Source organism: Palaemon carinicauda, chromosome 28, assembly GCF_036898095.1.
Source record: "Palaemon carinicauda isolate YSFRI2023 chromosome 28, ASM3689809v2, whole genome shotgun sequence".
NCBI classification, from domain to species: Eukaryota; Metazoa; Arthropoda; class Malacostraca; order Decapoda; family Palaemonidae; genus Palaemon; species Palaemon carinicauda.
The window spans coordinates 10,913,677-10,941,272 of NC_090752.1; the positions used below are offsets into that span (position 1 = coordinate 10,913,677).

At 34.7% G+C, this 27,596-nt stretch overlaps 1 protein-coding gene across 7 annotated transcripts in view; it reads right to left on the reverse strand.

Annotated features, from left to right (window-relative positions):
- Positions 1–2,162: 2,162 nt before the first annotated feature.
- fwd (phosphatidylinositol 4-kinase beta fwd) overlaps positions 2,163–27,596 on the reverse strand; it is a 441,509-nt gene continuing 416,075 nt past the window's right edge. For 6 of the 7 annotated variants that reach the window (XM_068351776.1, XM_068351781.1, XM_068351779.1 and 3 more), the window contains 11 exons: positions 11,605–11,958; positions 9,471–10,742; positions 8,980–9,251; positions 8,316–8,443; positions 7,862–8,095; positions 7,293–7,542; positions 6,799–7,058; positions 6,364–6,539; positions 5,298–5,516; positions 4,859–5,112; positions 2,163–4,319 (listed from right to left, as the gene is read on the reverse strand). In XM_068351776.1, coding sequence (XP_068207877.1) covers positions 4,135–4,319; positions 4,859–5,112; positions 5,298–5,516; positions 6,364–6,539; positions 6,799–7,058; positions 7,293–7,542; positions 7,862–8,095; positions 8,316–8,443; positions 8,980–9,251; positions 9,471–10,742; positions 11,605–11,864 — 3,510 coding nt within the window. In that variant the 5' untranslated portion in view covers positions 11,865–11,958 and the 3' untranslated portion in view covers positions 2,163–4,134. Of the gene's footprint in view, positions 4,320–4,858; positions 5,113–5,297; positions 5,517–6,363; positions 6,540–6,798; positions 7,059–7,292; positions 7,543–7,861; positions 8,096–8,315; positions 8,444–8,979; positions 9,252–9,470; positions 10,743–11,604; positions 11,959–18,289; positions 19,014–27,596 lie in introns of those variants that run through there. The other variant, XM_068351778.1, reaches the window with a different exon arrangement.

Genomic DNA, 27,596 nt, shown 5'->3' on the forward strand with positions numbered 1-27,596 from the left:
TGCAGCCTGCCTAGCGTATAACAAATGCTTAACAATTGACAGTTGATCCACTTGTAAGAAATTCGTGTGTTCTTTAGTGTCATTGGAAAACAACTAGCGCCATCTGTTGTTATGTTTACCTATTAATTTCACTACTTTCTATTCATGACTTTGCTAATGAAATGGTTTGGAAACAAAAGAAAATAATACATAAAAATCAAAGCATTCTATTTACATGTTAAGAAATTACAGAAAATTACCCATACCAAGTCAAGAATGACATTGAGGGCTCACAGAAATTTTTAGCACTGTACAATAAGAGGAAATATTCTTGTTTATTTGTATTTTAATACTGTATGAATTAAATATACTGGTATTATTATTATTATTATTATTATTTGCTAAGCTACATCCCTAGCTGGAAAAGTAGGATGCTATAAGTCCAGGGGCTCCAAAAGGAAAAATAGCCCAGTGAGGAAAGGAAACAACGAAAAGTGAAATATTTCAGGAACAGTAATATTAAAATAAACATTTCCTGTATAAACTATAAAAAAAATTAACAAAACAGGAGTAAAAGAAATATGATAGAATAGTGTGCCCGAGTGTACCCTTAAGCAAGAGAACTCTCATCCACGATAGTGGAAGACCATGGTACAGAGGCTATGGCACTACCCAAGACTAGAGAACAATGGTTTGATTTTGGAGTGTCCTTCTCCAAGAATAACTGCTTACCATAGCTAAAGAACCTCTTCTACCCTTACCAAAAGGAAATTAAATCACAAATGTTTTGTAGTTTATCTTCTTTGGTTATATAATTGAAAATATAACTTAAACCTAAATGTCAAAATGTAGGATGGGCCCAGACTGCTAGTGTGTTTTTATTTCTTCAAAATTAATCAACTGGAGTAAATTATGTTCTTTTGTTCAAGTTGACTACTTGTTATTCATAGAAAATAAAATCATGTTTACTCCAAACACATTAAGCATTAGGAGCTTAATGAAATATTTAAGCACATAATAATAATAATAATAATAATAATAATAATAATTTGAAGGTGTGCTATCTTTTTCGACAAAGATAATGGATTGAATCATATATATATATATATATATATATATATATATATATATATATATATATATATATATATGTATATATATATATATATATATATATATACAATTATATATTCATGAGTAACTTACTTGTCTACTGTATTCCCTTAGAATAACAAAGAATAAGCAAAAATAGTGCAGTAAAATATATAATCATCATCTTATAATCAATATCTAGACAAAACACTTCTAATAAAATGGAAATTCTTCAGTTCATAAAATAATTGGACAACCAATGATTTTGCTTTACTGTAGATACCTTAGGTATATTTTATCTTAAATAGTGTACTGGCTCACAATTTATCATGTTTAGTCAAGGTTGTCTTCACTTTTCCAGTTACTGACAACACTCTGAAACAAAAGAAGTATGTCGTTTTAATTACCAGAAAAATCATATCTCATTCTTCTGTCTCATATGGGTCTTTCTTAGCAGATAGCTTTGTGATAGAATGTACCAGCTTAACTGTCTACATTATTAATGGTATGGTAAAAATAATAAAATTACTTTCAACAAAATAATAAAATTACTTTCAACATCTCAATGCTGTATACAATTAACCCAGTGTACAAATATCGAAAAAACGTGGAGAATCAAGTTTATCAGCCTGTTTTAGACAAAATGTTTTGCAATTGGTAGAAAGGTTAGCACTTATTTTTTCCAGGGATTTTCCACTGACCTTGCATGTATGTACTATTAATGTAGGATATAGATTGTAGCCATATAGAAGAATTTGGAGCTCCTCAGTATAATAGACATTAGTGACTTGATCAAGTTTGCAAATTTAAGCCCTTGACCTAGCTTTCGTTTTACCTTGATCATGCTTGGCAAGCAAATTGTTCCTCATTTCAACAACATCGAATGTTGTCATCGTCAATGATGTACTGCTATTACTGTATGTTATGAGCTCTCTCTTCATTTAAATGTGGAAATTATATCAACTTTCATGAAAATTTTTTCTTCAAAATTATAAAATACTGTACACATTTTTTTTTCAACCACTTACTTGCTTTCATAATTTGTGAAATGCTTTCTGTCAGCAATAAAAAGGGTAGAGAAAAAATATGGGTTCAGTTTCTTAACAGTTTAATGAATATGAGAAACAAATTGGGGTAACAACGCCAGAACTATAAAATGATCCCACAATAATATTTTCAATGAATAAACTAGTTTCAAAGTTGATTTACATATAATTACAGCAGCATCCATCACCAAAACATGAATTTTCATACAACTAAACACTAGACTTCATATTACGTGACATCTGTGACCTTTCATAGTTCTGGATGTTGTGTTTCCCTATTTACAATACTTACAATGATACAAATACAAGCAGAAATTCTTATGGGATAAAAAGCGTTGCATTGGTAATAATATATCGGCATACAAGAGCCTCATGAAATATTACAAAAGTCTGATCTACCTATCGTTAATGAGTAATGGACGACATACTGTATGGTGACACGAGACGAGACACGTGTGGGGGTGAGGTAGCTGAAATGGGCCATGCATACACACACAACAGGCACACTCTGGCATACTTTGTTTTGGTAGCTTCTTCAAGCAATACCAATGTACCCCACATCAGATGTATGCTCAATGAAAGACAGTAAACAGACAAGAAAATACAATTTACTTTTATTTTTCTCAACTTTATTTTTCATATGATTACTGTTCTCTTTGAACAGATAAATAAATACTCTGATATAAATAACACTATAATAAAAAATATCCATAGCGCTCCTCAATTTGATGACGAAACAGAAATAGGTTTTACAAGTGTAAAAATCAGCACTACATCATATGTGGGAATGAGCGGTGAATTTGTCCTTATATATGATATGATACACCTGTGTATATATGTATATATATCTCTCTCTCCACCTTTTTAAAAATCCAGTAGCTAATATTTACTACTGCAACATTTTATGCACATGTCTCATCAGTTTTATGAAGTGACCATTTCCATGTACAATACATTTAACATACTGTATATATATACATATAAAAATTGAATTTGCTCACTTTCACTTTACCCGAGCCCCATCACCCCGCACTTGGCACTTGATACAGAGCTCAGTGCCTTTCAGAGCAACTGAACTCTTACGTCTTGAGAAGTTTTAAAGCTTCTTAAATGTTCAAATCATAACCTACTTTTCAATAAAAATCATAAGTAGGAATTTCGGTATTTATGTAAATGGTAAAACATCTACTTGATATAAAAATACACAGAATGATGGACAGTTGGGAAGTGACATTAATACTGTACCTTATGCTCCAGGCAGATCAGGAATGCAGTTTTTTCTTTTTTTTTATTTTTTTTTTTGGTTTTTTGTTTTTGGAAGGGAGAAGGAGAACTGTTATCGTAACAATAAAGATAATTATAATAATAATAATAATGATGGATATCCATCGAAACCTATTTCGCTTGGATATAATACAGTAATAAAGCACAAAAACCAAGAAGTACAGTAACAAAAATGATTCTTTTTGTTCAAGAAATATGAGAAATAAAGAGGTGCAAGCCAAGTATCATATTTTGAGCTGCAAACAATACTTGTTAATTTACAGATAACAGAGTACTTGCCACTATTACTCACATATTGCTATAAATCAGCAATAATTGGACAATAATATAAGTATACCTTCTAGCATGTTCATATACTGAGTTCAAGAAAATAATCCACTGTATAAAATAACTCTCTTGCTGCCACCTGAACATCAACTCTTAATTCCGTCTTTGGTAGTTTAGTGTTTACATCATTTAAATACATATTACTTTTTGTACACAGTTCACTACACTAAGTAATCTCTTTGCAGAAATTTTCTCTTTTACGTGACAATTACGATCACACGCTGTATGCCAATGCATGTTCTAAGGGCATAACACCAATCACTGTTATCGCAAGTTTTATAACCATGGGATATAATGTATTGTGACATCTCGACTACTTTTTCAGGTTTATTAAACACCAACAGGGTGCTCCCATGATGCTTACAACAATCAGTCCAGCAATGAGGGAGCAAGCCACCTGTGTGGGCTAGAGTATACCATTTGTAAGGTACTGGAAGCCATCATACAATCTAGTTGTAATCGAATTGATGGCATTATAAACAAGTTGATCAAGATGATTCTGCAGCTGCTCGTCCGTCATATTAACATGGAAACGACTTTTCAATGCTGGCACTACTGATGCTCCTGCCCGAAAGCATGCTAATTTTGAACCTGCAAAAGTAAAATACCAGTTATAAAAACTACTTGGAGATTGTCAAAAAAAGTTAAATGATACCATGCAAGTAATGATAAATCATAAGCACCAGAGTAATACAGTACATAAGACTTAAAAGGTGAGGCTTTAGTTACGTTGGGGTAAAGAACAGAAAGAATAAAGAACAATTCCCATTTCCTTTTCTTACAATTTTGTAAATGAACTCCAACTTTTGGTAACTATACTCTTAAAACACCTTGCTATAGTATCTTTCTCTATTCACGCTTATTAATTTGTAAATTTAGAAATATTAAAACTACTGTATTACCAGTACATCTAAAGGGAATAATTTATTGCCCTTTGTGAGGACTAAATATCTCTAAATCTTCATTCTTGACGATCATGAAAACATTTTTAGCTTGAAGTTACAAACACATTTCAGCACAAAACTGAAACTGTTCTAAGAGCTACTTTTACTTATAAGAGTTTATATATCACAGATTAGTAATTTTTAAGTAATTAAGAAAGATAATGGATGATCTACATTATACATTACCTGAACTCATAACTTCCACAAGAGAGAGGATCTTTTCGTTGTGTTTCCTAGCTGCCATAAGACCTTGCAGCAGTAGTATTTTAAAATAAGCAAACATGTCCGAGCTTTCTCCCCCCATAACCTCTACTAATTCTTGAGTGAGCTTGAATGGGGAGGACTCAAATCCCAAGTTCCGAGGAGATGACGATAACATAAATCCAAAGTCAATGTGGATTATATGTCCCTCATTGTCCAGCAAGATGTTACCATTGTGCCTGAGGGTAAGCAAAATAAATATCTATATATGGTGTCATTTTATGAATTCTAGTAAATCAACAAGATAAATTTCAATTTTAGTAGGGATTAACTCATATGAGTCTAAATAGTGATAGATATTTAATACAATTACCTTATCATACCTAGTTTTATAGTGTACATTGCCCCAGGCTTGAGAACATACCTGTCCTTTACTTGGATTATGTAGCAAACAAGACAGTAGGCAGCACAGGACTCTACAAATTTCCTTTGCGCCGTCAAAAATTCTTCAGAGTTCTTATCGCCGAATTCCTGAATGAAGTATTCCAACATGGACATTTTGCTATTCTTCTTAATTTGATGTAGAGAGCAAGTATTTACAATGGGCTCTATCATGCCAGAATCGTCTGACAACACTAAGATCCTGGAATTAAAGATTTCCATTAGCTCACTCATAGCACAAACAACATAAATTGCAACAGTAATAGCTTCAACAGCAGTATGTATGATATATTATTGCACTGCACATACAATAAAAATACTGAATGCAACACATTCAATAGTTTTGAAGTGAAGTGGAATAGTGCTGTAAGTGTCCTATTTAAAATCAATCACAAAATTTGTAGATTTTCTAGCCCAATATGATGTGAAAACTCTGATACTCCCAAAGATTAGTAAAAATGCATATACCCTAATAAAAAGTATCACAAACTAAAACAAGGAACAATTCATTCTCAATACTGTAATCAAAAGCATAAAATGCAAGTCCACATTTACGATCATTATGAAAAGATAATTGGATTTCAAATTAATAATAATTACTGTGCATATAGTGCAGTAATAACACTGAATTGAAGATGTCATGAATACATACATACATGTAGGTATATGAAACTAAAATAAGGATATTCAGAGCATCAAATATTTTTAGGTTAATTCATTATCAAAGTACTGTACTGTTCTCTGAAATACTGAAACCTAATAATAATAGTCTGGCTATCCCTTGACTTACAGTTAATATGAAAACAAGTAGTAAAGTAATTAACTACAGAATATGTAACTTTTAACTACAAAATATGAAACCTTTTATCAAGAGAAGCAGAGAAGATTACAAAAAATAAATACTTCAACTCGGCAATCATTTTAGTTACTGTGCATTAAAACTGAACACTGTAATCTGAAATATCTCAAAAATGCCTGTATCAACATGCTAAATTATTCATACAACATTAAATGAATATGCAAGGAAATTTTTCAATATGGCTACTCACTTGTAAGGTCTGAGCCACAAGGAGACTTTTTCTTCTGCCCATATTTTTTGGAACATGCAAAGCAGTTGATAAGCTAACAGTTCTTGTCGTAGATCATCCCCACATTTCACAATCACAGACAATAATCTCCAAGATGCTAAATGACCGTAGGGTGAGGTTTCACGGATGCGTTCCACCTGAAAGAAGAATATTTTTGATGAACACCTGGAATTTATCGTTATTAATGGAAAAAGAACGTATATTTAAATTTTTCTAGTATAAAAATTGAAATAAGATAGCAGTCTGATAATGCAATACAGTACTTACTTAAATGTACTGTACAAATATTTACATCTCTAGTAAGACACCTTTTAGTACTGAATACCTAATTTCTATAAACTAATTTCTATATTCTTTACTTTTGAAGAAAAAAACAAAAGAAATAATCAATCTCACCTTTTCTTCCCATGGCTCTTTCAATGCTGCTGCAGAGGGATCTTCAGGATCTCTCTTGAACCCAGTCTTTGGAGCATTGACTGTTTCCGAAAGCCGCCTTCGAATGTCAGCCGCTCCTCTTGCGCTGAGTTCTCGAGAATCACAAGAATCCAAGGACATCATTGATATTGTATCCCTGTCTCTTGGCTTTTTCAGCTGACAATACTGCTGGCTGATCTCATCATCTTCATGGCTCCAACAATCAGATTCATCCACATATCCTAATAGCAAAAAGAAAAAAAAGTCAGCTTATGTACATCGCAGTGTATCTTAAAATTATAAAATAATAAACATCTTTAAATACACGGGTAATAAATAGGATAAAATTTCATTTATTTTCCTACCTTTCTTTCTATTTATAAAAAATAAATACAGAATGACGTAAACTAAGAAATGTATTTCAAAATTCTATAGGGGGTAAACTTTCTGTACTTTACTTGTCCAGTTTACAGTACCTGATGTAAGATGTGGAGAACTGAGTGATGAGGGTATGGATGATGTAGACCCTAAACCACTAGTAGTAGCAGTAGCTGTCGTAGTTGGAGTTGTGGTAAGATCCAGTTGAGAAGAGGATGTGGACGCAGGAGAGTCGGCTAAATTCTCTTCTGACCGAGTATGACGTAAGCTGTGAGTCAATTTTGCTTGAACTGGAGCTGTATCTACATTATCCACCTCTAATACTTCTACATAGATAATGTACGGGGCCTGTGATAAAATGCATAAGAATTAGATTTTACATTCATGCTTTAAACCATTATTATTTCCCCTTTACTGCTTCCACATATGAACACAAAATTCTTTAACTTATGAATAATCCTTTAACATAAAGGCTATATTTACTAGTTAAAGAGAGCGCTTTGCTAATTAAATATGCTTTAATAAACATAAAAAAACCGGTATAGTACCTCTTGACCTATTTTTACAGTTGAACTAGGCTTTTACAATATTTAAGTCTTGTCCTCTCCAAAACCTGCAGTTCTACATCATGTATCAAATATCCCTCCAACAAAACAGAAATACGTACTTTATCTTTTGAATTTAGGACAACGGCAGCTTGAGGTGGGATGCGGACAACATGGTGGGGCATTTCAGTGGCACACAATGGCAGGTACACACGTGCTGGTAGGTTGAGATTTAAAACGGAGAGTTCGGCCAACAACCGAGAGGTCTTAGCCTCTTTGGTGGGTTGTGCTCCCAAGCGCTTCCCGGTGCTTATAAGAGCTCGCACAAATTCCAACTCAGGAGAAAGTCTTGGCGCCTGTAAACAAAAAAAGTGCCATGAAATAACCTAAACATTTAAATCACAAAAAATTAAGACGTATACAGTAGAAGTATTCATTATGATGAAGTTAATCTTGAAAAAGTAAACAACAATCAGCCATCACCTTACCTAAATCTGGCAAAAGTGCTACCTGCTGATATCAATATTATAAGTATTATCAACACAGTCAATTAAAACACATGAGTCCAATACTTACACCACAGTGGCATTCAATAGTTTTCCCTCTTAAAGAGTTGCAACGTGCTTCCTCTGAGTCAAAGCAGCAACAGCCATTATCAAAGGCTCTTCCAGATGTTAGGTCTCCTAAGCAGTTTTTGATACTCCCTGAAAATAAGATAATTGAAAATTAAAATTAACTATAATTTATTGTAAATCATGAATAGCAATACAAATATAAAATTCTCAATAAACATACTTTAAAGATATTTTGCTAGGATAAATTGAGAGAATATTGTCAATGATTTATAATCTTAAGGAAGATGAATCAATATGGTAGAAACAAAAGTAAATTACTGGTACATTCTGTATAAAATTTGACAAAATATACAATAAGTACATCTTGAGGACTCATGTACTATATACATTAAATTTACTGCCTAGTATGTACTACAGACTAATATTAGAAATAAATTGTATACTACAGACTAATATTAGATATAAATTGTCAATTACAGACTTCTGATACAATGGCATCTATCATTAATACATAGAGTAAAATAATCATAACTTTTTCTTTATAATTCATGAAATAATGTTTCCTGATGACTTTCCTAATGAGAACAGCCATTACTCATTATAAATTCTTATTTTGTATTTGATGTTTAAAACCTTAGGAGAATATTCTGCTTAAAATGCTGTACCTGAAGATGGTGTTCGCTTATGACTTCGAGTTGAGGCAATGTTCGCTTGCAAAGCAACGGTAGCATCTGAGCGTGATCGCTGATGAGACTTTCGTGATGGGGCAGGGATTGTAGCACGGGTAGTGAATGGAGGAGGAAGTTCTGTTACGGGCGACCCTGGATTGGAACCTGGGCTTGGATGCTCCTTTATTCTCGTACACAGAGTTGATCGATGCTGTGAGCTTTGAAGTTTTGCTTCCATTCCAGCACCTAAAATCCCTTCCTGCTTTGGTCTGCAAAACAAAACGTAGTGATATAACATATATCTTGATTATACGGGCTAAACTCAACCATATAAGATAACCATTTGTTACATTGCCTTAAAGTGTTGTAAGATCACTAAAACATTACTTCTCAAGTAACTAAATGCACAAAACATAAATGCAAAAAAATAAAAATGAAATTCAAAATACAAACAGTAAATCTAATGAAACATGTATGTCTCTACTCACCTTAATTCATCAGAGAGAATGAGGTTTTTTAACTTGGTACCATGTGACTTTTTTCTCTGATGAGCAGTGTCTGTTGAATAAGCTTCTAGAAGCCAGGCACACTGGAGGGCAAAATTAGTGTCATGGCGACACAAGTGAACTAGGAATGGATGAAGCACCTCTGCCACTTCAAAAGTCTGTACGTACATGTTCACCAATTGGGGCAAGAAAAAATGGGACTCACTTCGGGGCATGCTAAACAGCCTGTTTCCAATGTACTGTTGCACACCTGGCTCTTTGCATTTGTACAAGTAAGAAACTGCCATGGACATGTCAAACAGCTTGCTTTCAAAAAGTCTTAAAAGTAAGGATTGCTTCTCATCCAATTTGTTCTTTGATATCACACTACTACTATTGATACTACTGCTGGTATTAGTGGCAGTACTGGCACCACTGGTGGTACTTGCAACAGCACTTCCTTCACTGCTACCGCTGTTTGTAATGGCACAGGCACCCCCACTAGTACTACCAGTGGAGCTTAACAACTCCTCGCTCACGTCTTTGATATTTTGACTGGTCACTTCACTAACACACTCTTTGCTGGTTTCACTATGTTCGGAAGGAAAGGTTTGCACTTCACTACATGCAGTCTGTGTTTCATCAAAGAGATCTCTGAGTGGGGATTGAGGAGGGCGATCCCCCATGCTTCCCTCTAAAGGGGAATCCATTCCTTCAGTCACAGTTGTGTCACTTGGCGATACATCTCCTGCATCTTCTACCAAAGTCCGATCTCCCAAGTCTCCCCCCTCACTAACAGAGTCACCTTCTGGGTCTTCCATGTTCACTTCACTGTCTAATGTTTCTGAATAAACACTTTTCACTTCACAGTCTGAATTGAAAAAAGTTGAATCAAGGCAGTCTGCACTATGAGCACGCTCTGTACTGGGTTCCCTAGTATCACCCTCGGAACTGCAAATACCAGAGTCGTCGGACCCCAGACTCGTCTGGTCGTAGCGGTCTTTTTCTCTCTTCACCACGACAGGATGACCAACTGCTGAGGTCACCAAGGCTCTTGGCCGGCAAGGGTCACTTCGGAGTTTAAAGCTTGGTGCATCACTGAAGGTGAAAGAGAGACTTGGTTTCAGGGGTGGATTAGGAGCGGGAGGGTGTTGAGGAGTCTCTCCACCCTCAACCTCTGGGATCCGTTGCAGGACAGAATCCAAACTGCGATTTCTTTGGTGGGATCCACTGTATGTTGACGGTGGCAGAGGAGGAAGCACAATTCCCATAGACCTGAAATATCAAGGATTCGCTTTAGTATCTTAATCATGGAACAGCAGTTGTACATAAAATATTCAGTAATCATATAAATGTATTATTCTGGAACAAATAAAATACTCATCCAAATGTTATGAAAAAATCCATTGATATAATTTCCTTAGTATGGCTTTCAGAAACAATTCTCAAACTCAGCAGTAACTTTTTATCTGAGAATTTCTATCTATTAAATAAGCAAAAGCACAATGATCTTATGTAATTATCTACTTTTCACAACTTATAACATTATTTTTAAGTAATGTCTCAAGAGCAATTGTTGAAGAGAATAACATAAATCTAACATTTTTTCTCTCTTCATGACATACCTACAAAGAACCTATAAAAAACGACTTAGATTATTACATATTTTATTGTTTAAGTTAATGACGATTGTTAGGGCATCATAATGACAGGATGTAATCTACACTTCTTACTATATACAATTTTTAAAAATACTGTAACCTTATACTGACAATTTTTTGTACCGTTTTAGCATACGTTTTTAATGAAAAAATTTATTTTGACATCCACCTTACTTTGTCATAAACTTTATTTTGTTATACACTTCATGTTGACAAACAGTTTACTTTCACATAGACTTTGCTTTGTCATTCACTTTCCTTTGACATATACTGTAGCCCACTGTATTCTGACATTAATTTTACTTTGACATATACTGTAGCCTACTTTATTTTGACATATGCTGTAGCCTACTTTATTTTGACACATACTGTAGCCTACTTTATTTTGACATATACTGTAGCCTACTTTAATTTGACACATACTTTACTTTGCCATCCAATTAATTTGTCACACACTTTACTTCAAGATGCCTTACCTGAAATCTAGAGACAAATTGCGCTGGTGGTTAGCGCGATGTTTTCTCGTTGGGGGCGCATGGGGTGGTGGCGGTTTTCTACTGCTGCCGATTGTCGGGGACCCTCCTCCATGTACGTTGGCGAAATCTTCAGGCGGATAAGGGGCTCCACTCCAAGCAGCAGACGACGACGGTGGAGGCAACGAAGGTCCTGAAGATACAGAAGTGGCTGGCGTCATTCTCCTGCCGCGGGCACACAAGGGGATGGTAAAGGTCTCCATGATGCTGGAGCGGGACGACCTCCTCCCCGTCTCCACACCGGCCGCAAAAAGGGCTTCTACGCTCCCGAACCACCATCACGCACCATTACATTCACTGCAAGGAAAAGAAATACGATTAGTGGTGCTATAATTCACATAACAAGCGTAATGCAGTGCATTGCTTACTTAAAAATCGTAAGATAAAGTTTGATTTGTATTGAACTTTAAATGGAATAAAAACATGATTAGTGGTGTCATAATTCCCATAAACGTAAAGATGAGCATTGCTACCTAAATATTTCTAAGATTAGAAAGTTTATTTTTATTCCACACGGGAAAATAATAAAAGATTACAGGACCTGTTCATAAAAGATTTCAATACCCATTTGAGTGAAAACAAATTAATAACATTAAAAAACCTGTTCCTACAACATTTAATACCCAAGGCATAAATGAGTGATTTAAAGGTCACTAACTAGGGGCATGTAATTTCTCTTATTGTTAGTTGTCCTGGTACCCACTTGAGATATTCCTGAGATACCCATAAGCTAATAACAATTGATTTAAAAGAGAACATTTTCGTAACTTTATTGGCTTCCTTCAAAACAGGGTCTAAAATCAGAAGTAAACGTTCGTATGATGTGAAAACCTCATAACCTTTTGTTTTAGCTAGAAAAATTGCAAACGTTTTGTACAGTTTTTATCATATCTTGTAAACCGGTTTCAAACGTTTGGTACAATTTTTATCATATCATCTTGTAAAGCGGTTTCAAACGTTTGGTACAGTTTTCATCATATCATCTTGTTAAGCGACTTCAAACGTTTGGTACAATTTTTATCAAATCCTCTTGTAGAGCGGTTTCAAACGTTTAGTACAATTTTCATCAAATCATCTTATAAAGAAAGCGGTTTCAAACGTTTGGTACAATTTTCATCAAATTATCTTGTAAAGCGATAAAGTCAAGGTATATCTGCGTCATGAAAAAAAGTCTAATCTGGGGCCGAAAGTAGGGGCAAACTGGTGCCTTTATATAAAATAGAAAAACTAAAGAAAAAAAAAGAGGAAGGGGATGGCAAATCCAAGGCGTTAATTTAAAGAGAAAGAAACATTAATTGGAGGATTACCAGTTCCCACAAAGTAGATGTGGGATGCGGTCGCCGGCTAGGCGTTACGAAACCTGCAGTTGTTGAAAAGAGAACGACTTAAAAATAATCAACACCAATATATACAACCCGGTGTTGGCCTAAATAAAGCGGTGACGAAGACGAGTTCCCTAAACAACCTAACCCATTACATACAGAATAGTTTGACCACAACCTTAATTAGCCTCTATTACGTGAATCTACATTGTCCTACTTTATTTCATTAGGAAACTTGGAAGGCATTTACATATGAATGATGTCTATTACGGTCGTGACTTATGGGGATATTTCAGGTCCTTATGAAAGCTGTAATTAGTTGGAGTAATAGTTTCGTGAAAGTTTTAAAAAAATTCCCCAAAAATGCCACAAAACAACGACCCGTTTTAACCCCCCAATTCCACCTTTTCAAAGGCAAGGAAGGAAGTGCCACAGAATAAGGCACTAAACGTCGTCTCAAAAGAAATGGAAATAAAAACCTAAAACGTCTGGTGTCACAAATTTAAACCCAAATACAATTTACTACAAAGAGAAACAGGAAATGCTTCCGACTATTCCCAGATGGTTGTGTTGAGAAGCACGAACAAAAGACCTGTTATTGACTACACACACACACACACACACACACACACACTGACCAAAGCAATTTGGCACAGCTACCAAACCTCGCCCACATCCCTTTTACCAACCTCCTCTTTCGCCTCATATTTCCCGGAAAAAAAACTAATCAAACGCAAGCAACACAATCTTTTTCAAGTAGCAACAATCAACACAATTGATACATCCAGACCGGTTTAAGGCACGGATAAGAGAGGAGGGTTAATGGTACCATCTATCGTTGAACTTGCAATAATAATTTGAGGTTATTTGCAAGAGGTTGTATGTCACAATTAGGTCTGATACACTGTAATCTCAGTAGGCTAATATTCGGAGTTTTCAAAAGGAAAACTAATCTGATAAATATATGGGAAACAACAACTTTTCACAGGCACAATATAATTTATAGGATCATTAACACAGCAGATTGTTTCATAACAATAACAACTTTAACGGTATTACCCCATCGTCAATAACAATATGATGCAAAAAAAAAAAAAAAAAAAAAAAAAAAAAAAAAAAAAAAAAAAAAAAAAAAAAAAAACAACCCAAAATCCTTCAGTAACAAAAATACGAGAAAGCATCTATTACAAGGAACAATATTTGGTTCCCAACACTCAACATCTAACCTAAATTCTAACAACAAAAAATATTAATAATTGCCAACAACAATTTTATATTTCCCAACCATAAACATTCAACTCAAACGTTAAAACAACATCCTGAGGCAAGCAACATTGATAGCATCAACGCCAGGGGTGTGAAGTAGGGCGATGTGTCACAAGATTATTTTTCCCAAATAAGCGTGGTCAGCATCACAGCTGCAGGAGGTAGGAATTGAGAACATTTAGCGCTGACTTAACAAGACACCTTTTGAAGTTCGCACGGTGCCAGCGTAGGGTTTATTCTTAGGCACTCTAATGCTTAAAGAGGTGTCAAGTGAAATGACAGATTGGGTTATGCATCAAAGGCGGTGTAATTAGAGTGTAATAATTACTTATTATAAGTTTTTAATAGGAATAATGCTCGGTGAAGGTGTTGAATTAAGATTACTTGAACACATGATAAATAACAATTTAGCAACGCTTATAAACTGTACATGCTTACAAATCCGTAATAACAATAACATAGTACAGTTTAAAAAATATCAGTAAATGGAATTCAATCACACATACATAACACATATTACTAAGCAAAGATTTGTCAACGCAAGAAAATATCCATACAAAAACATAAAATAAAATAAAACAAACTGAGGCACATTTATTCCAACGCATAAAGTTCAGTACAGTTTCAAGAGACAAATGATCATCTTTTGTTAAGGCAACGTGGGCTCCAAGGCAAACTAGTGCATGTCAACAAGTTTTCCAATTTCACCAATCCGTTAACTTAAAACTGTACTTAGAAAAAAGACAAATTTTAACGGGAGAGAGAGGCCGAGATGGATATGTCTACCTAAAGAGTTCAAATATTGCATTTATTACTTTTCTAATCCTGGCGAAAGAGATTCTATGGCTAGTGTAATACGTGGTGAAATAATGGCATAAATTCAACGTAAAGCCTTTTTATGGTTGAAAGTTAACCAATATATTTAAGAGATATAATGAAGAATTTTATTATTGTTTATATAAACATATACTTTCAACCACTATACAATATCAAATAAACATCAGTGGTGGGGGCTTAATGTAGGTGGACTGGTTAGTTTCAATTACCTATGTTGCTTCGCTTAAAAAAAAAAAAAAAAAAAAAAAGTGGGATGACTTTACAGCTTCTAATAAAGAGTAAATGAAAACTTGATTTCAACACTGCTAAAAGGCGTGGGGAGAGAGAGAGAGAGAGAGAGAGAGAGAGAGAGAGAGAGAGAGAGAGAGAGAGAGAGAGAGAGAGAGATAATATTTTTATACATTATCATTATTATTATCATTACTGGCTAACCCACAACCCTAGATGAAAAAGCAGCATACTATAAACCCAAAGACTCCAACAGAGAAAATAGCCCAGTGAGGAAAGAAAATAAGGAAACAAATAATTTACAAGAGACGTAATAAACAATTAAAATATATCAAGAACAGTAACAGCACAGCGTTAAACTTTATTCACAAACATATCATCATGAGAGAGAGAGAGAGAGAGAGAGAGAGAGAGAGAGAGAGAGAGAGAGAGAGAGAGAGAGAGAGAGACCCCCTTGGCACCTCTGGAGATGATGAAGGTTGACAACGAAGTTGACAGTCGCAACGAGCCCCGCTGTCTTAGATCAAAATGTTACAATTGACGTCTACACTGAAGGGGATTCCCTCTCCGGGCACACACACGTTGGTAAGAAACAAGTGACCCGGGAGGGGAAGGCCTTAGAGATGCCAAAAGCGAAGCTGACGTTTCTATGCTTCAATTCATCTATTGGCTTCAAAAGAAGATAATGGTGCTGTATTTTTTTTTTTTTTTTTTTTTTTTTGCCTTTATGTGAATGATGGTGTTAGCTCGACTTATCCTACGCTCGAGTTCATGATTGAAATAAGCCATAAAAACGTATTTTCCGCATTATATATATATATATATATATATATTTAGAGAGAGAGAGAGAGAGAGAGAGAGAGAGAGAGAGAGATATAGACATTCACAACAATTATAGTTTATGGTAAAAATAAAATTCGAAATTCAACATTCACGTGAAAACAAGAATAAAAATATGACCTTTAGCTTAATAATTACTTGAAAACATACTTTCGAAAAAGAAATGAAAGAAGCTAACAACAAATATGTAACAAAAAGGAAGAATTATTAAGGCAAAAAATCCATTTTTCATGAAAAAATAAACACGAAAAATAAAACCAAAACACAAGAGAGAGAGAGAGAGAGAGAGAGAGAGAGAGAGAGAGAGAGAGAGAGAGAGAGAGAGAGAGAGAGAGAGAGAGAAATTTTTTTTTTTTAATAACGCAGCTCATAATTTTAATCTTCAAACAAAGTACAAAATTATCTTCAAACTCTGTCACAATACAAAAAAAAAAAAAAAAGAACAAGATACTGACGAAACAAATAATGGAAACGCACTGATAAAAAGAATACCGCATCCGGATCTGTCCTCCGGCAAAATAAGCACATCCTACGGAACTCCGTACTAGTATAAACAAGACCATCATCTCTTAGATGCACACGAACCAGACGACAATGTACTCTCCAATGACGTCAAACAGACGGAGAAAGAAATATCATCATGGTTACGACCGAAGACTGTCTAGATAAGGCTAGGGGGATATCCTATCATGACACCTGAGAGGAATATTGTTTGAGGAGAGAACTTTATAATCTCCGTTACCCGAATTAGGAATATTGTGTAGGGACAGAACTTTATAATCTCCGTTACCCGAATTAGGAATATTGTGTAGGGACAGAACTTTATAATCTCCGTTACCCGAATTAGGAATATTGTTTGAGGACAGAACTTTATAATCTCCGTTACTCGAATTAGGAATACTGTGTAGGGACAGTACTTTATAATCTCCGTTACTCGAATTAGGAATATTGTGTAGGGACAGAACTTTATAAACTCCGTTACTCGAATTAGGAATATTGTGTAGGGACAGGACTTTATAATGTCCGTTACTCGAATTAGGAATATTGTGTAGGGACAGAACTTTATAATCCCCGTTACTCGAAATCACTGGGACAATGTTTATACTTTCTGAGACAAAATACTTAAAGACTTCTCGTTGATCAAATTGTTAATAAAATAAAATAATCATTATTAAAGATGTTATTTTATGCAATCGGGAATACCTATAAGGGGTAATATTGTCCTTTCTAAGTCATATAATTTTCCTATAGTATTCTTTTACATCTGATCATCATGTGTTCCATCTTCATCTGTGTGTGTATATATATATATATATATATATAATATATATATATATATATATATATAAAAGCAGCTCTTCTAGGAGGATACTCCAAAATCAAAGCATTGTTCTCTAGTCTTGGGTACTGCCATAGCTTCTGTACCACGGCTTTCCACTATCATGGATTAGTTCTCTTGCTTGAGGGTACGCTATTCTATCTTATTTTTTATTTATTTTTTTTTAAGTTTTTAGTTTATATGTGAAAGATCTAATTTAATGTTGTTACTGCTCTTATAATATTTTATTTTGATTGTTCATTACTTCTCTTGTATTTTATCTATTTCCTTTCCTCACTGGTCTGTTTCTCCCTGTTGGAGTCCTTGGGATTATAGCATCTCGCTTTTCAAACTAAGATGATAGCTGAACTTGGAATACTACTACTACTACTACTACTACTACTACTACTACTACTACTACTAATAATAATAATAATAATAACAATAATAAACACTTCCTAGTATTCTTTTCCTACATTTGAGCATCATTTGTTCCAGCTTCACCTGTGTATATATACGCACGTATTTACGCGTGATGCTTGGAACAAGGAATGATCCAATGTGAAAGAAATACAAGGAAAGATTAAACACCGAGTAAATCCTAACCGGTTTTGCTCTCCATGTACTAGTCCTCTTCATGATGTCTTCAGAATATACAAGACGAAACTGGTACGTATACTGGTTCATACATACATACATGAATACATACAAGAATTTCTAGTTTTAAATATCAACACTAATGTATCCAAGCACAATTTGAGTGCATATGCACGCAAAATATAATAATCCTTGTGGTGTCTGAGAAAGCAATACTTACTGTTGAAGATTTTTTGGGGCTGCAAATGGAGAATTTAACTGTGATTGGAGCACGTTTATTATTGTCTGTCAGTCTTATCAAAAAGGTAATCAGAATAGTGTCCAGGAATGCGGAAATTGGAATTAATATAGCTTATATTTTAGTATCACAGCCGACGATAGGAATGTCCACAAATAAAATGATAACTTGGTTGGTTTCCCAAAAACTTCACGTGACAGTACAGTAAATAGAACTTAAATTTTCTTTTATCTTATTGACACATTTCCTGACTAGACAAACTCGAGATCAACACCAATATTTATCACAAAATAACAAAAACATTAGTTGTCCATATATATGCACGGATCACTCTTGTAGTATCTCACTGGGCTACTGAATATACCAACGCCTTATTCACTGGGCGTGTAACTTGTGTCCCATCTGGCTTGAGCGAAACTCCGGTGGGGTATGGTATAGTCCTTGCAGCTGAACTTATTAGCTGCTGGGTTGAGGCACGAACAGATGCAGCGAAGAGGGAGGAGTGTGGGAGTAGCCAGCGGGGATTCTGGTATTTGTGTGTGATTGCTGCACATTCGAGAACAGCAACAGCTCGTTTTCAAGAGCCGAGAGCACCACTGTAGGTGATGACAGAGCCCAATGGATGTGGTGAATCTTTGGGCATCTCGCACACACTACTGGCTCCACAACCCCGGTAAACGAGACTAACCTAAGGCACAAACCCAACACTCAACTCGAGACCACTACTACTCGGTGCCTTGTGAGGACAGTACCCCAACCCCTAGATACCCCCACCCCAACTCCCTTTGACAGCTGCCAGCTTGGAGAGCATTGTTGCCACCAATCAGGCATTTGATGATTTACCTTTCAGATATATATGAAAGAAAGGGAACCATTTTCCCTCTCTCTATTCATAACCTTCAATAAAACAGCAAGACACAAGCTAGAAATAAATGTTAGTCAAAATGCAGATCTGGAAACTCAAGAGATTCTGCTGAACCATTAACGAGGCGTCTTTTCTCAGAAGCGACCAACCGTAAGTCTAAACTCAGTGATAGCGTCATCCATGACGTCAGTCATGACGACGCTGTGGCTGTCGGCCAATCCAGGCAGGATGTGTGCTACTTTCTCAACCAATCACGAGGCTTCCACACTACGTCATAGTTAACGATGACATCACTAAACCAGTGTGGGGGCCCAATGGGAAAGCGCGCAGAGGTTAAAATAATGACATCATAACCTCAAGTAGACTGTAGTAGTAACACCGGATGTAGATACCGACAAATCTGTGGATATAATATAATCTAATCCTACAATTAGCTTTCCTATTTCGATGACGTGTCGTAAGTGTCCCCGTATAGACAGTTCAATGAGTAGGTGGCCCCTCGCTCATTAACAATTCAAAGCTTTTTCTGTTCAATTATCAAAGCATAATCCTCGCAACTCGTGAAAAGCAGCTTTGCGGACAAATCAATCAGGCGGAAATCCGATCAAAACGCATTAGTGCGGAATTGTTTAGAAATGGAAGCAAAAATACCATCGGGCCCATTCTAAAAAACAATGTTACTATAGTTCCCACTTCCACATAGGCCTAAATAATCGAGATGCATTTTCATAAATATAACTAAATAAATATTTTCTATTTATTCACTACTAACCACAATTTATACAAATTTGCATGGTACAGTATAGAGGCACAATCGATATGTTTTAAAAAAGTGGGTTCACGCTAACCAAAGTCTTATGAACAAAATAGTATACAAGATCTATAAATGTAAATAAGGATTTATATTGGTTAAAGTCTTTGATCGCATTTCTCTTCCGAAACAGAGGTTCGTGACTTGAACAGAGAGAGGATATATTTTCTTTTTAATTTCATTTCTATTCCAACTTTAGGAAACCTGCAGTAGTAATATCCAAAAACATTATCGAATCCAAAGTTGAGCGTTCACAGCATAAGTGTTGTTTGCAATCGCTCGCCTTCAAAGCCACCATCCCATAAGATAAGATTGTGTATAAAAGACAAACACACACACACATATATATATATATATATATACATATATATATATATATATATATATGGATAAATATCACCACAACATCGTGTTCAAATAGAAATAAATTTCTACCTCATACTTAGGATCGAACGCTATGTGTATATATACATACACACACACACACTCTCACACACACACACACACACATATATATATATATATATATATATACACACACACAAATATACGACTATTTAATTAAATTAATTTTAAAATATAAGAAGACAATAACCCTGTTCTTTATAAAAAGCCAAACATATTGGCAAAGGAGTGAAAATTCTCTCTCTCTCTCTCTCTCTCTCTCTCTCTCTCTCTCTCTCTCTCAGGGAAAAAAAAGAAATCTCACATTTCAAATCAAACCATGTACAGGGAGACATCGCGATCTCCTTACTTTGAAAAAAGTGTCACGCTGACTCCTGAATTCTGTGACATGGCAAAATCATTGGTCATCTTAGATTCTCGTTTTTTTATGGGGTGATCGAATGCTAAATGTCGACTCAATAGATTTTTTATTTGAAAAAATATAAGAAATGGAAAAATAAAATTTCCATTGATAAATTAAGAAATGTTTAAAACTTATAAAATTCTGATTAAATATACAAACAGGGAAATTTTGAATATTCTAAAAATGATATATATCTAAATAAAAATTCAAAAAGATTTTCATCTTGAACGCAAGTAAACAATTCGAAATTAAAACATAAAATTCCGATTAAATATTCAAATAGTGAAATTTTAAATATTCTAAAGATGAAATGTATCTAAAAATTCAAATAAAGATTTTGATCTTGAACGCAAGTAAAACATTTGAAATTAAAACTTATAAAATTCCAATTAAATATGCAAACAGGTAAATCTTAAATATTCTAAAGATGAAACATATCTCAATAAAAATTCAAATAAAGGTTTAGATCTTGAACACGAATAAAACATTTGAATAAAAAATAAAATGTAAAAAGGAAATATTTATACTTCTGTTAATCTTTTCTGACCAAACAGAAAAAAAAAGACAGACCAATGAAATATGCGGAATATTATTATTATTATTACTATTATTATTATTATTATTATTATTATTATTATTACTTGCGAAGCTACAACCCTAGTTGGAAAAGCAGGATGCTATAAGTCCAGGGGCCCCAACAGGGAAAATAGATCAGTGAGGAAAGGAAATAAGGAAAAATAAAACATTTAGCATATTAAATACAAACTAAAGTAAAAAAAAATATAAAGTTACTAAAGGTCAGATACATATCTATAAGATTCAGTAATAGTATCAATAATGATAATAATTAAGATATTGCCAAAGGTTCATGAGACTATTCGTTCCATAGTACTAGATACGTTCAAGTTTTAGATAAGCAATTACTATCAAATCAGATTTTCACGTCTTAACAAACCTTATGTAATTACATTTTATAAGTCTTATCATTATTATTTATTATTACTATTATCATTATTACCAGCTAAGATAGAACACTAGGAAAAGCAGGAGGCTATAAGCCAAAGGGCTCATACAAGGAAAATACCCCAGTGAGGAAAGGAAATAAGAAAAAGTACACTCGAGCAATGGACAATCTCTCTCAATACTCTACATCAATACTGTCAACAAATAATTTCTGAACCATATATATATATATATATATATATACATACATACACATACATATACATATATATATATATATATATATATACACATATATATACTGTATATGTATATATTTTTTTATGGTATTTTTTCTAACATGCTTACCACTGACCAATAGTTTAATTGACCCCCCTTCCTTCCCCGCAGTAGACCCTGCTGATAGGAACCAATGTCTTTTGGGACCAGGGTAGCAGGATTAATCCAGCAGGGTAGAGTGGTTGATGGCGACCTGGAAAGGTCGCCTGAGGCGTCCCTCTAGGGCCTGATGGGAAACAAGAGGGGTCAGGGTCGCGCACGTGTGAGGGGGGGGGGGGGGGGGGTTAGGAGGGTATAGGCCTGTTGGAGGGGGGGAAACTTTGGTCGGAGAGCGCGAGCACTCTAGGTTATCCTATATATTGGTCAGTGGTGTTAAAAAAATACAATTTTCTTAGAAATTGTCAATGTGTATATATATATACGCAAAAGTATGTGTGTGTGAAACTAGTAAGGATTTACGCAATATTTTCACTTTTCCGATAGATCTTTGCACATGAGCATTTTGTGTCCTCGTGAGTTAATATATATATATATATATATACATATATATATATATATATACATTCTCCATTTCACCAATTCTCTAAATTGACATTTTAATGTCACGGAGCGTCTGGGTATCTGACCTCTAGCGGGCCATGATCCCAGTTCTGGCTACGTAAAATTCGTGTAGGTCGGGTAACCTTGCCCGGCCATATCGAGTGGATACAACACGGCAGGATCATGGAGAGAGAGAGAGAGAGAGAGAGAGAGAGAGAGAGAGAGAGAGTCAAAGTAAAAAACCTTTATTCCATTATAAAATGGTTATTCTGTTACATAACAATATAAATTATTTACATAAAATTCACAATAATTTAGGAGATATATACATTCAAGTAAAATGTAAAAAATATTGCTTTAGTTTCTTTTTGAATAAATCAGAACGAACATTTATACTTTTCTTATTTCCAGAGGTAGTTTATTCCAGAAAGCTGGGCCCCTTATTGCCATTGAGCGTGAACCCAAGAGAGAGAGAGAGAGAGAGAGAGAGAGAGAGAGAGAAAATGGTATTTATCAATGAATAAGGAAATCCCTTTCAATGAATGACACAACCCCCTCTCACTTCTTTCTTCAAATTGAAGGAGGAATAATATAGGCCTAAATGCTTCTCCCACGCGACCTTTCACCCTACAGCGCCAAGTAGATGGTGACAGGTAAAAGTAGGAGTAGGCAGCTAAAAAAGACAGGTAATCTCGCAAAGGTATGAGTCAGTCTTCGCCTACACATGCAGTTTAGTCTGTATACGTATCACGGATGTAGTCCGGTTTTCTGACGATCTCTTCGGCTGAAAGCAAAATTCTTGACGTGCACGATCATACGTAAGTGAATGCAGTGCTCATTATGTACAGACACGCACTTAGGGAGCCACATACGAACAGATACGAATTACTGCGAGTAATCGAGCACATATATACATACATAATGTTAAATACTGCGAATAAGGATAATTCCTCATCAACTATGAATGTTAAAATATTTCGTTTAATCATTATAATAATTTATCAGTTTTCCTGCCTTTATTCAATCCCACTTTTGTACAGATGAATTTTATTGAGCTTAGTGGCATCATTGAATCATAGATAATGATATATACATCTTCACCACAAAGATTTTTTCAAGATTTTTTTTTTATTTTTTTTTTTTTTACACTGGGACATAAACATCCCAACAGTGTTAAAGTCACTTTAAAGTCACTAACTACGGTAGTAATTCCAAGAAGTTCCTTTTTGTATTGAAATACTGTAAGAGTTGCTATTGTACAGCAAGGGTACAAATCGGCATACCTTGCACATTTACGTAACTAACTCGAAACATACCATGCGAAGGTAAACTCGAATGCCGAGGATGTTAACGAGAGAGAGAGAGAGAGAGAGAGAGAGAGAGAGAGAGAGAGAATTTTCCTTGATTGAAGAAAATCATTCCGTGCCTATAATGAAAATAAATCATATCACAATCGAACTTATCTTTGGTGCCAGAAAAACCCTTAAAATATATTTTGGATATGCGAAAGGAAACATAAAATCTTCCTTCTCTGTCCTTAAAATATATTTCGATATTTATCAAAACAGATTTACGGAAGGATAGATGCATAAAATCATCCTTCTCTATCCTTAAAATATATTTAGATATTTTTCAAATCGGACTTCCAAAATAGATATATACATAAAAATCTTCCTCTACTGCAGTTTGCATTTGTGAAATAATGTTTATCTCCAAATATATAATTTCTCTTTTTAAACAATTTAAACTAAACATCATATTCAGCGATGAACGAGCAATCACCACCACTTCACTCTGGGAAATGACAGAAAAACTCCTTAATCAAGCAAAAATAGTTCGTTTTATCCAGGAAACAATGTCATAAGCAGCCATTCTGCGAAAACAATAAACGTAGCCGTGCTTAAAATAGTCTCTCTCTCTCTCTCTCTCTCTCTCTCTCTCTCTCTCTCTCTCTCTCAGTATAGCAGCCCGAATAAATATGTAGATAATTTCTTTAAATTTTCAGCTCCTTTTTCAATGTCATGACGATAAACCCGATTCAAGGTAAGTCCCGACTTCTATAAAAACAAATTCAGGGTTACTTTTCTTGTAATTCTGAACTTTACAGAATTCTGTAATCTAAATTTCAAAAGATTACATACAAATTCAGGGTTTTTTTTCTTGTAATTCTTAACTTTACAAAATTCTGTAATCTAAATTTCAAAAGATTACATACAAATTCAGGGTTACTTTTCTTGTAATTCTGAACTTTACAAAATTCTGTAATCTAAAATTCATCAGATTACTTACACACTACAAGTATAAAACAAATCCAGGGATACTTTTCTTGTAATTCTGAACTTTACAAAATTCTATAATCTTAAATTCAACAGATTACTTACGCATCGCAAGTATAAAACAAATTCAGGGTTACTTTTCTTGTAATTCTGAACTTCACAAAATTCTGTAATCTAAAATTAAACAGATTTCTTATACAACACAAGTATAAAACAAATTCAGAGTTACTTTTCTTGTAATTCTGAACTTTACAAAATTCTGTAATCTAAAATTCAACAGATTACTTACGCATCGCAAGTATTTATGGCCATAACTCATAAGACGATGCGTCTTTGTTTCCTTAATATCCTCCATCACATGCAGATTCTAGTCTTACATAACTGCCTTCAAACTAACTTACCGCTCCCACGCCCTCGTATAAAAAGGTGCAAGTTATGTACAATCTTGTTCCCTTCTTTATTAGCCAGTGAAAATACAGTTAAGACCAACGCCAGCCACGCCCTTTAGTGGGTTTTTAATGGATTTAATTTAGTATACGGTTCATTCGTGGGACAAAGGACAACGGGTTTATTGTTATTGGGATGCAATTTATCAGTTAATTTTCCCCAATACTCAAAATAGTTTGTCATAATTATTTTGGTGTGGTTTAATTCTAAATGGGATATTCCACTTACTCTATCTTCTCTGAAAGATTATTTTAGTAAATTATTCCTAGAAGTTTTGCTTGAACTCAGTAACCCGAATTTCCCATACAAAAGAAAAATAGACTAAATTGTTTACAAAACAACTTGCAATAAAGAAATTGCACAACACAGCTACAAAGAAATGGGGTTTATTATTATGGCGAAGCGATTATCCGTTAATTTTTCCAATACTCAAGACAGGTTTTGTCATAATAATTTTGGTGTGGTTTAATTCTGGATGGGGTATTCATTCAATTTTCCCTATGTTCATCTGAGGATTATTTTAGTAACATATTCCAAGAAGTATTGTTAAAAAAACGAACGAGGAATTAGACCGCATTTCGCGATAAAGGAGGTGTAAAAATGAACATTTCGTGATAAAGGAGGTGTAAAAATAAAACATGTAATATGGGAAGAAAGGGCGAGGGGAACGGCTGCTAACTTCTATAATTGGACCAAAGCAAAGAGAAAGAAGACCTTAATTCATTTTGGTCGGAAATGAAAAACTGGGACAGCGTAAACAAGAGGAAACTGTCGTGAAACGGAGGCATGGGGGAGGCAAAGGATGATTGACCTTGGCGTTTCAAGAAGAAGAAGAAGAAGAAGAAGAAGAAAGAAAGTGACTTCTCAATTTCTCAAACAATAGCTGTATTCACGGCTGGGTGAATCACCTGGAGTGTTGGGAGGAAGAAGGCCAAAGTAAGGTAACAGGAGAGGAACAGAATTAGGCGAAAGCTAATAAAATTGGGGCACTTCTTCAAGAGCAGGAAGAAAAATATACCATCGCGAATGAATAAGGAGGAACCAGGCCAGCTGCCAAGTCTTTGACGGACAAGGAAGAGGGGGAAGACAAATAATTCAGACTTTCGAGGAAGAAAACACTCAAAGGGTGAACCCATACACTATTGGAGAGAAACCGACACACTATACGTTATTTGAAATGTAATTCAATACATTTTTAATAGTCAAGACAAATACACATATGCGTGAATATCTACTTTCTACTATGAACATACAACGAAAGTTGCAGCCCCGTTGCTTGTAGATTTTTTTAAGTGCAATCTTTCTCATGTCCTAGAACAACTCGTAAGAACAGGAGTCGAGTTTTTAACGACCCGTCTTCTCCTTTCTTCACGACCTTGTGCTGAAACTCGTTCTTCAAGATCTCCTATCCTTGTCGTGGGCTATTAATGTACACCTCCACAGTACCTTCCTTACCATGAGGTACACTAAACTTGGAGTCTAAGTGCTTTTAAGACAATTCTCTTTCGCTATTAAACTACTGGATTTCGCCTTAGAATATAGAAATTCATCAATTCGTATTTGTCAACATTTTAGGCTCTAATAAATAACAGATTGAGTCAATAACAGTTTGTCTTCTAGTACCTTTTATTTACATTTAAAATACGTCACGATGTCCAGGTAGCTACTATTAATACTCGCCAAGCTACAACACTGGTTGGAAAACCAGAAAGCTACAAGCCTAAGTAAGGGCTTCCAAAGGGAAATAGCCCAGTTAGGGAATAACATCAGTATTTTGTTCCTCCTTCTAAGAAGTAATTCTTACACTCACACCAATGTTATTTAATGTTTCGAAAGTTAAAACAGACCTAAAGAGTCTGAAGTGAGAATAACATTTTTGTTACAATAATGCTTGAGGTACCCATGGGGAGTGTGGATTATGAAATAGAATTCCACAGAGGAAAGACCAAAAAAAAAATGAAAAAAAAAAAAACTTCTTAAATGGTAAAAAAAAAAAAAAAATTTCTTAAATGGTACCTGTGCAATAAGAGACATAAAGGAATGAGATATCAATGGTCTTCCATTTAATTTATTCATGAAATAAAATATGGAGAAAGGGGTGTGGTAGTATAAGTGTAGAGCTGTTTGGATGCCAGAAAGCACTAGGAGATAAGGTCGCTCGCCCTATGACCAAGAGATTTACAAATAGAATATATATATCTACGAGTTATCAGTTATGAATATGGCAGTGACAGCTGTAGTGATTCTTGTCGAACCACACCCTGTTGTTGGACAAAGCTTTAATGAACAATATACATTTG